The 13,679-nt window shown below is 38.1% G+C and overlaps 1 protein-coding gene across 3 annotated transcripts in view; it reads left to right on the top strand.

Annotated features, from left to right (window-relative positions):
* Positions 1 to 13,679, top strand: part of LOC134527243 (ribosome quality control complex subunit TCF25) — a 361,743-nt gene that overhangs the window by 3,926 nt on the left and 344,138 nt on the right. For all 3 annotated transcript variants that reach the window (XR_010074132.1, XM_063359741.1, XM_063359743.1), the window contains exon 2: positions 9,336 to 9,524. Coding sequence is in view for 2 of the 3 variants with exons in the window: in XM_063359741.1 (XP_063215811.1) it covers positions 9,336 to 9,524 (189 nt within the window). In the remaining variant the exon portion in view is untranslated. The remainder of the gene's footprint in view (positions 1 to 9,335; positions 9,525 to 13,679) is intronic.

Genomic DNA, 13,679 nt, shown 5'->3' with positions numbered 1-13,679 from the left:
AACATTAGTGTGTTTACTTACACATGCAATACTTTTATGTTCTTAAGGCTTACAGTTCTTGCGGTTGTAACACTTGTTAGGTCATTGTACTTCAAAATTCTTCTAGATTGTCAAATTTTGATTGGTTATTTGTCATACATTCTTGTGAAAAATGATAGGTTCTTCCAGTCATTGTTTTTGGCAGTTCCACCATAGCAATAATATGAGGAATGGGCACAGCACATGTATCTTCTTTCTTGGGCCAAAAAAAGGATGGTGATGGTCCGCGGGGATGAAGAAACTGTACCGTGACATCTTTTTGTTCAGCATTTATCTCATTCACCATGCCAAAGTACCAGAAGATGTCATAAACACAAGCAATAAAACATCCAGGGTACAAATCTTCTAATTTCACGAGATAGTTTTGCTGAATGCTAAATAAATTAAAAATAATAGCTGCTTTTTCATCCTTGCTAATTCTTCGAGCCTCAATTGTTTGTGAATCATTTTGTGGCTAAAAGTTGTGAAATGATCTTGTCCCTGGAAGAGTTTGAACATCTTTGAAGCAACTTTCAATAGCAAGACGAGTCAATTTAACTGCTTCTTTAGTAATAAAATGGAAACTGATATTTTCAATTCTGGTCTTGCGGAAGTCAAACAGTTCAGCCACTGTTATAATTTGTTTTTCCAGAGGTCGTTTAAGACTTTCCCTCCGAGCTATGCGTTTTACAGTACCACCTATTCCATCACATTCCGTTTTGCCATGGCTGGTCGCAAAAAATAACCACTGAGCTCTCAGTAAAAAATCTCTCTCATTTATTTTTTATTTATTTTATCTCTTCATTTATTTTTATATTGTGCTGCACACCCATCACTAAAGTAATGAATCTCTTTAATGTGTGGGTGGTTCTCTTTCAAAAAGGCAGTCATAGTTTTTTGGATTTCGTACACCATACATCATGTTTGAGGTCATCAGATATGATGCAAAAAGGTAGAACAAGCTTTTTGCCAGTTGCATCCTTGCAGTGAATGATTACAGGATGAATAGTGCATGAATCTGAGGTCCAGTGGTAACCTTGGGCTTCTTCTTGTATCGTGAAAGCATACGTTGAGGTAAAAATTCTGTACATTGGATGAAATTTTGAAAAATAAATAGGAAATGGCTAGTCAAATTATTAAGAATGCAAAAATATAGTTTAAAAAAATCTCAGCATCACTCGAAAACTACTTGATGGATTTTGATGAATTTTTTTTTTAAAAAGTAAGGTCTTTGGCTAACTTAAACACTAAGCTATATATAATTAAAGCATTCCACCCCTAAGGGTGTGAAAAAGGGATAAATATGGTTTTAATAGGCCTATAATTATGTCTCTGAAGCTAAAAAAGTTTTTTATAATCAACTATACTGGGTACCAATAATAAACATACAAATACTTTAAACCACAAGTTTACCTTTTGATTAAATTCAACTTCTAAAGGGGTTAAAAAAGGTTAAATATGGTTTTAGGATACTTAATTATATCTCTGCTCTGAATCAAATCACACAAAAGAATAGATTTTGGGTACCAATAATAGAAACACCAAAACAACTAACCACAATTTTACCATTTTGTAAAATTCTATTCTTAAGTAAATCCTAAAGTAAAAAATGGAATAAATATAGTTATAAGTAAACTATATTTACTGAAATTTAAAATTTGTGTAAACTCAGTCTTGTTTCTATTAGCAAACTAGAATTATTTCCTTCACTAGGAAAATTCAACCAAATAGGCATTATTATTCACTATATTTCACTCAAATCTCAGTATCCCTTAGTGTCAAAGATCTTGGTTACATCCTAGACTCCAAATTATGTTTTCATGTTCACGTCAATTCGCTTGTATCTATTTCCTATAGAACCCTAGCTTTAATTAATTTCATAACTTTCTTTGCTTCAAATATTGATTGTATTCTCACACTTTATACCTAAATTATTCAGAAGTAATTTAGAATACAATTCAGTAATTTCTAATAATATTGTTGCGAACGTGAGCAAGGCCGCGACATGTGCAGGTGCAGAGCTGGCTGGTGGCTGCCGCAACATGATATGCGCCACGCGCCTGGAAGATTACAAGGATTGTCGCTTTCCCCCCTCCTTCCCACCACTCCCTGCGCGGCGCCCTGCCTTTGACACGTAACTGACACCTGACAGCTGCGGAGTTACGTGAGCCACCGACACGTGTTTCAAGAGATTTCTGCCGTCGGGTCGGTGCGGAATGACGCGACAGGCCCCAGCTGCGTTCGTGAGTTCTACAAATGGCGGCTGATATATAAGAGCCTCAGAGTCAGTGAAGTTCAGAGTCAGAGTTCAGAGAGAGTTCAGGCGGGGGCTTTCCCGTGGCGGAGTTTCGGGAGCGATAATGCCGTGGGTGCGGCAGAGTGGCGAAGTCCTTGGACGAAGGTTCCAGGGTAGGAGTTCAGTGGAGTCGGGAGTTCTCCCGCGGCGGAGTTTCCGGGCGATAGAGCGGCGAAGTCCCTGGACGAAGGTCCCAGGGCGAAGAGTTCATTTCCAGGCGATAGTGTCGCGGGCGCGGCGGAGTTCCGAGCGAAGTTCCGAGTGAGGCGTCGTGTGGGATCTCGGTGAAGGGAGTGCGACGGCGACGGAGGTCCACGAGGGGTGCTGCGGCGAGAGTTGCGCGAGGGGAGCTGCGCGAGAGTTGCGCCAGAGGTGCGGCCCAGCGAGGTGTGCGGTGTGTAAGAACGAGTGACTGGAGGAAGCAACATTTCTAAGTACAATTGATTATTTGCCATTTTAGAAGATTATTTGTAAGTGACATAAGTGGTGGCCATCAATAAAACTGTGTGTAATAAAATATTTTATTGGGCTATCCTTTACGAACCCTGTAGATCGTAACAATATTATTAATTCTGATGGAGAAAATACATTGTCTGTTATATAAATTAATTTTTGTTCCTTATCGTAGAGCTTATTTAGATTCTCTTTTTGTATACAGTTATTATTGTTGAATTGTAAATATTTCCTCAACAATACTGGTACATATTAGAGTTCCCCAGTTTCACATTTGCCTACAATCTATGTTATGCACTCTACACAACATGAATAATTTATTTTATAGATTATTTTGTACTACAATAAATCTGATAAAAATATTGTATTTTAATTAAATCAGTTAAATTGTAATCCAAATAATTTTTTAATATAATTGGTTTTTAGTTGTTCTGTTTTGGTCATTTTAATGTTAAATCATATTTTGCTCATTCCATTTATTTGTTGTATGTTGTGCCTTATTTTATTTTCATGTCTATATTCGTGGTCACATGCTTTCTTTATTATTATTATTGTATGGTCACAGCTTGTGTGCGATGCCTGCTGGTTGTTGCTACTGCTTGGGTCTGGTGCATATCTGCTCGGACATATTCTCTGCAGGTTGTGTCCACTTACGCATAGGCCTAGTTGTTCTGGCTGCGGTACCTAACCACTTGTAGTACCTCCATTTATTTTTTGTGTTTTATTTTTGTTTTGTATTTTTTATTGATACCATCTGTACATGTTTACATGTATATGTTTGTCGTGCCCACCATCAAGGTTTCAAACTGTCTGTGAGCATGTCACAAACATAAGTAAATAGGTATAATTAAATTATGTCTATGAATCTAATCCAGCATAATAATAAGATATTGTATACCAATAATAAAATACAATAACAGCCAACCACTTTTTTATTATCTAGCAATGTGCAATTTCGTAAGGGGTGTTAAAGGGGTAAGTATTGTTTTAAAACAAAATATGAACCTTCTCAATCAATTAGAACTAGAGGTAAGAACCTAAAAAGGAACAACTAAGGGTCATGCATAAAGTTCGGTAGTGTATTATTTTAATAATTTTTTTAAAGGTATAAAAAAGGGTAAGTTTTGATTTCTTTTAAAAAATCCTAGCTCCGAAATAAATTAATTATAATGTATTTGGTAAGAGTATTAAAAATAATAAACCACAAATTATTAATTTACCACTTGGTGAGCTTACGCCCCTAAGGGGTGTAGTCATGGTATGTTTTCTTCTGAATATACTAAATCTAAGGGTTGTAAATAAATGAACAACAAGCATATAGAGTTCCAATTTGTTTTATTTTTTTAAAATTATTTTTCTGGAATTTGTAATTTAATGGGGTGAAAGGAAATAAGTTTTGCTTTATCATAAAAAAAAATAAAGCTGGATGTAAGGAACTGAGGATGAATAACTTCAATAATTAATCACGTAGGGTGATTTACGAAAGTTTCATGTGGAAATCCTATTAAAACCTGTGCCCGAAATTTGGTATTTCGACACTTTTTTTTTATTGTTTATATAATTTTAAATTATTTTTGGAAATTTTATTTTTCTTTATAATTTGGTTTCTTTGGGTGATTTACTCTTTGTTAGGCTGGTGTACCCCCCTTAGTTAAACTTTGTGCCAGTAGACTGAAGCACCTTTCCCAGAGACCTATCGGATCTTTTGCAAATCTAAGACTACGTTGGCAGCCCGTTTAACATTTCCCTCGCTTCCAGGCACGTCCCAGGTCTGTAATATTACTTCACTTCATGACTAAAACTGCATACAACAGCTCTGGACGAGTTGATACCATTTCTCAGAGACAAGCTGAGCATAGCCTTTACCGTCACGCATACGTCTTAGGTTCACTCCTCGAAAGTCACGACTTGGACGCTCGTTCCCAGCCTCGTTGAACCCCCACCCCTCCCAGCTCACTCCAGTTGTCAGAATTTTGTCTAAGATCATTGACTGGTCGTACACCTCGCCAGGCAGCCAGCGAATCCAAGGATGACTGGCATAAAAAATGTGTGTGCCAAGATGGACCACACACAACATCTAGCGGCAGACATAGCAACTTCTTCTCTTGTGGCGAGCCCGTGGAGCTGACCACCGCAACATCTGGTGATAAACTTACTAACCTCCCAGCTAACTTCCCCTGTAGGCCACCAGAGTGTAGCACCTGACTGCGCCATTAACCCCTGGTTTAAGCAGACTCCTTGGGTGAGTCGATTCTTTTTTATTTCAGACACCCCTCAACAGGTAGCGCTAAAGTCGGCCAGTGCTACCAACTTTGAGACATTGAAGTCAGAGTTTTTTATGATCCTCACTCGGGGAACTTCGGAACCTTTCGGTCCGGACGTCCCAATCCCCACCTCCACTTTTGATTGAACATTTACTTTTAATTACGAGACGCGGTTCTTCGCGAGACACTTCGCGTCGCGACTGCAGACGGACCGTTTGCGATTATCGGCGAGTCGACGAGACACCGCAAGACTTCCATCCGGCCGCAACCGACGATGTAGTCCATTAAATAAGGGATGCTATCCCTGTAATATTTTTTAAGTAGTTTAGTCCGTCTGCATAGTACAAAAAAGTAATAGTTAGTATTCTTTTAAATTATTTCTTTTGATATGGTGGAAACGTCCGCGTTCAGCCACGTATTCGCGGGATCCAGTTCCTGGCTGGCGACGCATCAGTAAATAGAAGTCAACTTCCCTGTCTGGTGAGCGACGATCTGCGACTTTCCCCAACCTCCCCTTAACTTTTGTGGGCATTTTCTGCCCCTTATACTGTCTGTGTACAAGTTCTGATCAGTTTTGATTCGGACTGTTCACAGACAGGGTCCGAGAGCCGGACGCCGAATTGGCATTTTCATCACCCTTCCTCAACAACACACAGGCGCCCTGGCATCATTTTCCTGATGGATCTCCGGGAAACGAAGCCCCGACCTCCGGTGCTACTGTTTATTTTAACCTTTTCTGAACTTTCTTAAACACGCTGTCAAACGAAGTTCATCAGATAAACATCATTTCTGGACTTTAAGTATTATACTGGGATGGTTTAAATATATTTGTAATTTTTTTTATTGATTTTTTTTTTTTAATGAAACCTTTTTATAATTGATTTTCGGGTCGACCCATATTTTTTCTTTCTGAATATACTTGAGATCTGTTTAAGTACGTAATTGATATTGTATGTTTATATTATTTTTAATACCTGTTATAAATTTTCCTTTATAATAAATTTGTCGTAATTATATTCAGACAGAATCACACCTTGTTTCTGTTCATTTCTAATATCATTGTGAAACCCTAAAGATCCCCAGCTCAAACCATACCATAATATGTACTTAAAAAAAATGTAATGGGACTAGTTCACTATGTTAAGTGATATGCTGTACAAGGTTTGTTGAAATAAAATTAATGAGGGCCATAACATTCTTAATTTTACATATTCACGACTTTTAACACTATCCCCTTCAATATACTCCCTCCACGATCCTTACACACCTGCACTGGTCAATCACTGTTTGAAGTTATCTTCTGAAAGCATGTTAATGGTCTCCAATGTGTTTTTCTTTCATAGTTTCAACTGTCTCAAATCTTGTTCCTTTCAGTGCAGATTTCACTTTCGAAAACAGATAAAAGTCACACGGAGAAAGTTCTGGTGAGTAGGGTGAATGTTCCAATACAGTGATCCCATGCTTACCCAAAAAACAACTTGACAACCAATGAAGCATGGGCCAGAGCATTGTTCTGATGAAGAATCCATGACTTGTTTTTTCATAACTCAGGTCGCTTTCTTATTACTCATTCGCAAACCATATTTAGGACTTCAAGATAATATTCCTTATTCACAGTTCGACCATCAAGCACCCAGTTCACTTACACAGTCCCACAGATGTAAAAAAATACAATCATTATTGCTTTGAATTTTGATTTTGAAATTCGAGCCTCCTTCAGTCTCTGTGAACTGGGGCTCTTCCAGTGAATTGATTAGCGCTTAGTTTCCAGATCATAAGTGAAAAACCATAATACATTACATGTGATTACTTTTTCAAGAGTCTTTTTGTTCTGGCGTACGGTTCTTGGGTACCATTTTTTGAACAAACTTTCCTCTTGTGAAAATGTTGTTACCACTCACCACTAGCTAAAAATTAGGTGATGAGTGAACATACAGTTTGGTAGCAGGTCATGAAAAAATTCATATGCAATGTTTCTTGCAATCTTTTGTTTTTTATTTACTTAAAATCAAAATATCAACAGAACAAACACAACAAAAATGTAAATGTACATCCAGTAAAGATAAAACACGGAGCCATCGCCCAACCACGGCCTGCTCGGCCCGGTGTTCGAACAACGACAGCTCGGCCTGGTGCTCAGACAATGACTAACCGTACAACCTTCCTTCCCTTTGTGTGGGCAGTGTCCTGGGCTCGCTGACGTAATTCTCAGCCAATGACGGCGCATGGCAACAGAAACTTCCACAAAATTCTTACTTCTGTTCCCACGACGCAGCAATTTTGTCTCTCTCACACTTCCCGTGACAGTGACTCTAACGCCTAGCTTGTGAAACAAAGCCTCGGTCGTGGAAATAACGAAGGAGAATTACGTCAGCATACCTCCCCACACAAAGAAACCAGCAAAAAAAAAAATTACTTGAAAAAATAAACTTATGCATTTTAAAATTAAAAACCATAAACCAGGTGAATGATGTTCACAATAACTTATAAAAGGAAATACCGTATTCACTCGCGTAATGTCCGCCCTCGCATAATGTCCGCACCCTTTATTTATATATCCTTAAAAGAAAAAATTAAAAATTCGCATAATGTCCGCACCAGTCGTCTACGGCGGGCAACACAACTTTGGCCACCCCTAAAGGACGCAGTACGAATGGAAAGTTGACGGCTCTGTAAACAAAGCCGTGACCTTGAGCTGTCCTTTCTCTCCTGTTCTGAAAGGGTGGGGAAATTCGTTGAACTGAACAAAGCACGGTAACGGTAAACACAGCTGACCAATGACCAACACGCACGCAAGTTCAAGGCATGAGTGCGTAAAGGCCCCGCCCGCGTATAAGCCCCCCTCCTTGTTTTGTAAACATTTTTGAGAAAAAATGTAAAAACGCATTTTTCTGGGTTTATCTGAGGGCAGGGCAGCTTGGCATGCATCAAACAACAAGCCATGTATTGTGAGCGGTGGGAGGTGATTTTGGAAGCGGCAGTGATACAGAGACTGGTATTATAGTTTGTCCGTTCTCAGTAGGACCGTCGTGAGGCATGCCAGACGTAAGCAGTTAGTCCTATCTCAAACGACATAAAGATAAAGAAAGCTGGTCTCGCGGTCTCGCCCTCGCTCGCTGCCGCTGTGTTGATGTGGAGTGTTGACGGAGAAGAAGAGGGGAAGTGAAGGAGGAAGGGAAGTGGGTCAAGGATTCTAACACTCCTTTGTCTGGTTGGCTGGCTAGCTGGCAGGAGGGAGGTTAAGCCACGCCTCTGCCTCTCTCCCCTCCTGTCACAGCGCTGCCTCTGCCTCTGCCTCTCTCCCCCCTGCGGAGTCGTTGCCTCTCTCACCCTCCTGCCGCGTTGCTGCCTCCCCCGCCGTCCTCATTCGAACAAAGACGCACGACTTGAATAGAACACAAAATTTTTTATTTTTGTATTTTTCCTCGCATAATGTCCGCACCCCATTTTTTTGGCCATAAATGTGGTCAAATTACTGCGGACATTACGCGAGTGATTACGGTACTTTACATCTAACCTGAAATATGACAAAAAAATTATAACAAATTATTATTGCATGGGGAAGGCTGTAATCTGGGTTTTTACAATGTTAACAGCCAAACTATTTCTTTGTTGATTCTAGCAATTTCAGCAACCCCACAAATACTCAACCGACTGTCTTTTCGGATTGAATCTCCAATTTTTTCAATGTTTTTGTCCGTTATTAAACTGCTTAAAGCAACAGACTTGAGTGCCTGACAGACATTTATCACCATACACTTGTTTTAACAAAGAATGGAACCCGGAACCTCTGTGGCAATTTTTCCAAGTTTCATTAAAATTTATATATTAATCCGTTTCTCTTTCAAATCGATAACCATTTTTTTTTGACTAATTAACAATACATGGTCTGACGCAAATGAAGGCCATAGCCTGACTGAAGGGTTGGCATGGGAGAGAGGGGATGTCTCTTGACCCAACAGTGTAGTGTTTGACCTTGAGGCTTGCGCTGTTTGTCAGTTATTTTGTCTGGTTATGTTTTAGTGAAACCTCGTATTGCATACATCATTGTGTAAGCTTATTCAAGTTGCACTGGGTCTCTATTTTTGTGTACAGTCATACAAAAACATTAATCATGTCACTTGCACTAAAAGTTAGTATTCTCTTGTGTTTCGTAATAGAATTATTTCTAGGGGGCAAGACAGCTGCTGTCAGGCATGGAATAATCTTTTTTAATGATATAGAAGCTATCACGACTAATACGTGGAACTTGCCCTGGTGGGTAGACGAGTGCTACAAGCTTATTCCTGCTTGTCTCGTTACAGCTCATTCAGCAGTCCCACTCGGACTCAGAGGCCAAGGAGGACGACAACGAGACGGAGAAGTCCGTCAGTGTCCCGGACGTGGATGATGATGCTGGCGACCCGAACCGTCGCAAGAAGAAAAAGAAGAAGCGGAGGAAGCCGGAGATGAGGAACAGAAGTAGCCGTCGAAGCAGTGATGATAACCTAGAGGTAGGGAAAATTTTCAAGCAGAAAAGCTGACAGCTATTTTCTGTTTTTATATATTTACTAGCAGAACTTGGCAGACATTGTCCTGCCAGTGTTTATTTATTTATCTCTATGTATCTAAAATGGAAGGTTTGTATGTAATCTAGACTCTATAAAGCTTTTCATTTGAAATGGTATTCCACTGACCAAATACTAATCACAAGTCACAATTACTACTTGTTATTGAATATAAAGGACAGTAAAAATCACAATATACCAATTTTCATGCCTATCAGATGAATGGGATAGAAGTTAATGCGATGCAGCACCATCTAATGGCTATTTATAGCAGAATTTATATCATGAAAATATTTTCTGTGTTCAAATCTATATCTATCTATACCAATTATTATGGCAATTGGTTGAATGGTGTTGAAGTTTATCCACTGCATCACCATCGAGTGGTGAGATATAGTTAAATGAATATCATGAAAATATTCTTAGTTTTCAAATATCTATGTATACCAATTTTTATGGCGATCGGTTGAACGGTGTAGAAGTTGATGGACTGCAGCACATCTAGCAGTGAGTTAAAGTAATATAAATAACATAAAAACCTTCTCCAAGAAAAAAAAAACTTCAATGTGCCAACTTTCATAGCGATCGTCAAACGGTTTTGGAATTATCAATTTATACATACCAACATCCATTTTTTATAAGACTTCCAAAGGTAGTTGTGCGTGAAATAAAAATATTTACTGTTTATTGACTGATAAGTAATGGTACGTTAAAATCGCAATTGCGATAAATGCGAAATAGATGCGAAATTTCCGTGTTTTTGCTAAATATATGCGACGATTTACAAAACTTGGAAGATCATTAAAAGAAGTGCCGATTGGCCCTACACAACAAATAACTACCTTCGAGAATATTCACTTCAGCACAAAATATTATGTTCAGAATAAGACTTAACAAATTAAATATACCATTAATGTTTTAACGGCAAATACATACGTTATTCAGGGTTCGGCAAACACAGTCGTATAATTTTGGTCGCGCATTCGCGTTTACTGTCGAATGTATAGTAAAAAAATCCCGTCCATGCCCGCTAACAGTGCGAACACAATATATCAATATTATTTTTTTGAAAACTATTTAGCTTGCAACATCATCTAATCATCTGTAATCAATACGAAACATCTTTCGATTATGCTATTTTTTGCTTCCGAGGGTTGTTTACTAACAAGAAATTACTTCACAATAAACACGGCACATCACAAACTCGCCGCTCGCCGCGAACAAAAGCTTTGATTCGACTAATTGACTTCCTACGTAGATGTAGTTCCAATATCGACAACAGATCGCAGCACATCTGAAGTGCTGCCGCGTTGATCTGGCGTTGGAAGTTCGAACTACATGTACGTGCGCGAGCCTCAGCTTACGGTCGGCACGCTCACACTGTCCGTTTCGAGGCGTTTATTATTGCATTATTTTTAATTTCGCTGAGCACGCACTGTTTTGGCTGCGTTCTGATCAGATCACCATAGTTTTGTATGTACAAATGTTGTGACATTTGTCCAGTTGTGTTCATTTTGTTGCATATTTTTTGTGCGTCGGCGGAAGTAGGTATAATTTTCTCTAGATATGGGGCGACTCAAAATAACTATTAAAGACAGTGCGAGAGACTACAAAGAAGAACAATTTTATGTAAGTGAATCGGGAATTTTAATTTGTGGGATATGTAATATAAGGTTGAAATGGGAGAAGAAAGATAACTTGGATAAGCACTGTCAGTCAGGTGGGCATAAAAGCAAAAAAAAATTTTTTTTTGAAAGTGACTCTCAGTCCAGCAAGCGGCAAACGGGCAAACCAGTTTGTTTGAAATAAATGAAAATGCTGAAAGGTTTTTCAGTAGCTACAATCTTGTGTTTACCGACAGGAGGAGGAAACTGACAGAAAATAACTTGGAGACTTATGCTATGTTAAAGTTCAACCAGTAGGATTAATAATATTAACATTGTGGGTGTAGTACTGTAATGAAAGTGAGTGGACATATAGGTATGGGTAAACTGTTGACTGACAGTACACAGGAAAAAATTTATATTTTAAAAACTATTTTTTTCAAGCTATAAATAGTATAACATGTTTATATCTTAAGTTTATAGATGCTGCAAAATGCAAATTATCTAAATTTTTTATGTTACAAAATGCTATTTTCCTAATTTTATAAATGCTACAAAATGCTATTTTTCTAATTTTATAAATGCTACAAAATGCTATTTTTCTAAATTTATAAATGCTACAAAATGCTATTTTTTTAATTTTATAAATGCTACAAAATGCTACAGACCACAAAATAAATGCTATGAAAGGTGTTTGTAAATGCTCTTTTAACGTACCTCTACCATAGCTGCCAACCATTACGGATTTTCCGTATTTATTACGGATTTAACACCGATTTACGGAATTACGGAACATCGCTAGTGTATTACGGAAACGAGGCTTTGTGCTGCACGGAGACGGAAAAAATTAAGTTTCTGCTGTGCTGTTTCGTGAACGCAGTTTGAATACATCGCGTGGTTGCGCAAATAACGGAACTAGTATGTGTGCGCATGTACTGTTGAAATAAGTAGATTAATTCTCGTGTTTTGAAATAGTAATGGGATGGTATTACGTCCGTTGTACGACACAACTAGTACATATTCTGGGACTTTTCGTTTTTTGGCTACTTACATCACGATATTTTTGTACAGTACTTTGGCTAACCTGTGTTGTTTTAATTTTTTTTGAAAGCCATTTTTTTCATCATAGTGTTTTTGTCTTTCTACAGACGTGAAATTTTTTTATGTTTTTCGATAGTGTTTTGTTCTTCAGTGCCGGTTGTAGAAATGAAGCGTGTGACAGAACAAAAGTGTTTCTGGGGAGAAAAAAAGAACGCAATTATTCAGAACTTTCGACTTAAACTATTAAAAAGAATGGCCATGCTTGTCGTCTTCAAATGTTTTGGAACACCACGCGTTTTGTAATGCATGCACGTGTGACTTTTCGATTGCACATGGTGTAAGGGATGACTGCAAACGGTATATTGAATCAAAGAAACATGCGGAACATTTTATAGCCATGACGAGCAATAAATCTATATCGTCGTTTTTTCGCTACATCTGAAGAAACGAAAGTAACGAACGCAGAGTTATTGTTTACAAGTTCTTTTGTGTGTCTTTTGTTGTTTGTTTACAAGGCAGTTCTAATCCAACCAGGATAAAAGAAGCAAATAAAAATACAGTTGTTCACAAGTTTAACTTTGAATACTTTGAATTGAAGGTTCAAAATTTCCAGTAAAATTATAGATATTTCTTACATATTCAGATGATTGTATTGTTCAAATAGTTTTTTTTTTTTGATTCATTAATTTGCATTGTATTCATATATACCTATAGGCCTATATTTTTATTTTTTTTGCATATTATTTTCCTTGTTTTATCTTGTGTGTGTCATAATTCCCCAGGAAAAATTTATCGTGCATTAGTTACGCATACTTTTTTTTCCATGTATTTGTCATTACTGATGGGTGTGATTTGAGGTTGGCAGCTCTGCTCTACTGATAAGCCTTCCAAAGGTAGTTAATTTGCGTGTGATAAAAATGTCATTTACCTACAAAGACAAGAATAATTGTTATTCATAGCTGCAATATACAGCTTTGCCAGGCTGTACACAGGGTGATAATTCTATAGGGGGAAAAGTTAAATCTGAACCGTCTCTCTTATCGCTGAGCGTCTCTGTTATCGCTGTGCGCATGGGCTGCCTTCCCCTTTACCGCCCCTTAGCACAACGACAGTGTCTGGAGGGGAAGGCATGGCGACCCCTCCAAATCAAGGCGATGGAGTGTCAGCCCGTCTTACACGAACGCGACACAAGGGTTATAACACATGAACTGCATGATGTAATCACAACTGGAAAATACACTACATCGTTAACCCATGTCCAAATCATTCAAACACATACATATTTACAAAAATAAATCAAGTTAACAGAACATCAGCATGCTAACATTCACGCTATTTGTTTGCAGTCATAAAAAACCTCTCTGTGAAAAAAACTATATTATCATAAACAAAAATGCTGCATGTGTTAAAATTACTCTTTCTTTGAAGGCTTGGTTATCAAATTATCATTTGGTTA

Source organism: Bacillus rossius, chromosome 1 (assembly GCF_032445375.1).
Source record: "Bacillus rossius redtenbacheri isolate Brsri chromosome 1, Brsri_v3, whole genome shotgun sequence".
In the NCBI taxonomy this organism is placed as follows: Eukaryota; Metazoa; Arthropoda; class Insecta; order Phasmatodea; family Bacillidae; genus Bacillus; species Bacillus rossius.
The sequence above is the reverse complement of the archived record's forward strand: the minus strand, read 5'-3'. Positions and strand labels throughout refer to the sequence as shown.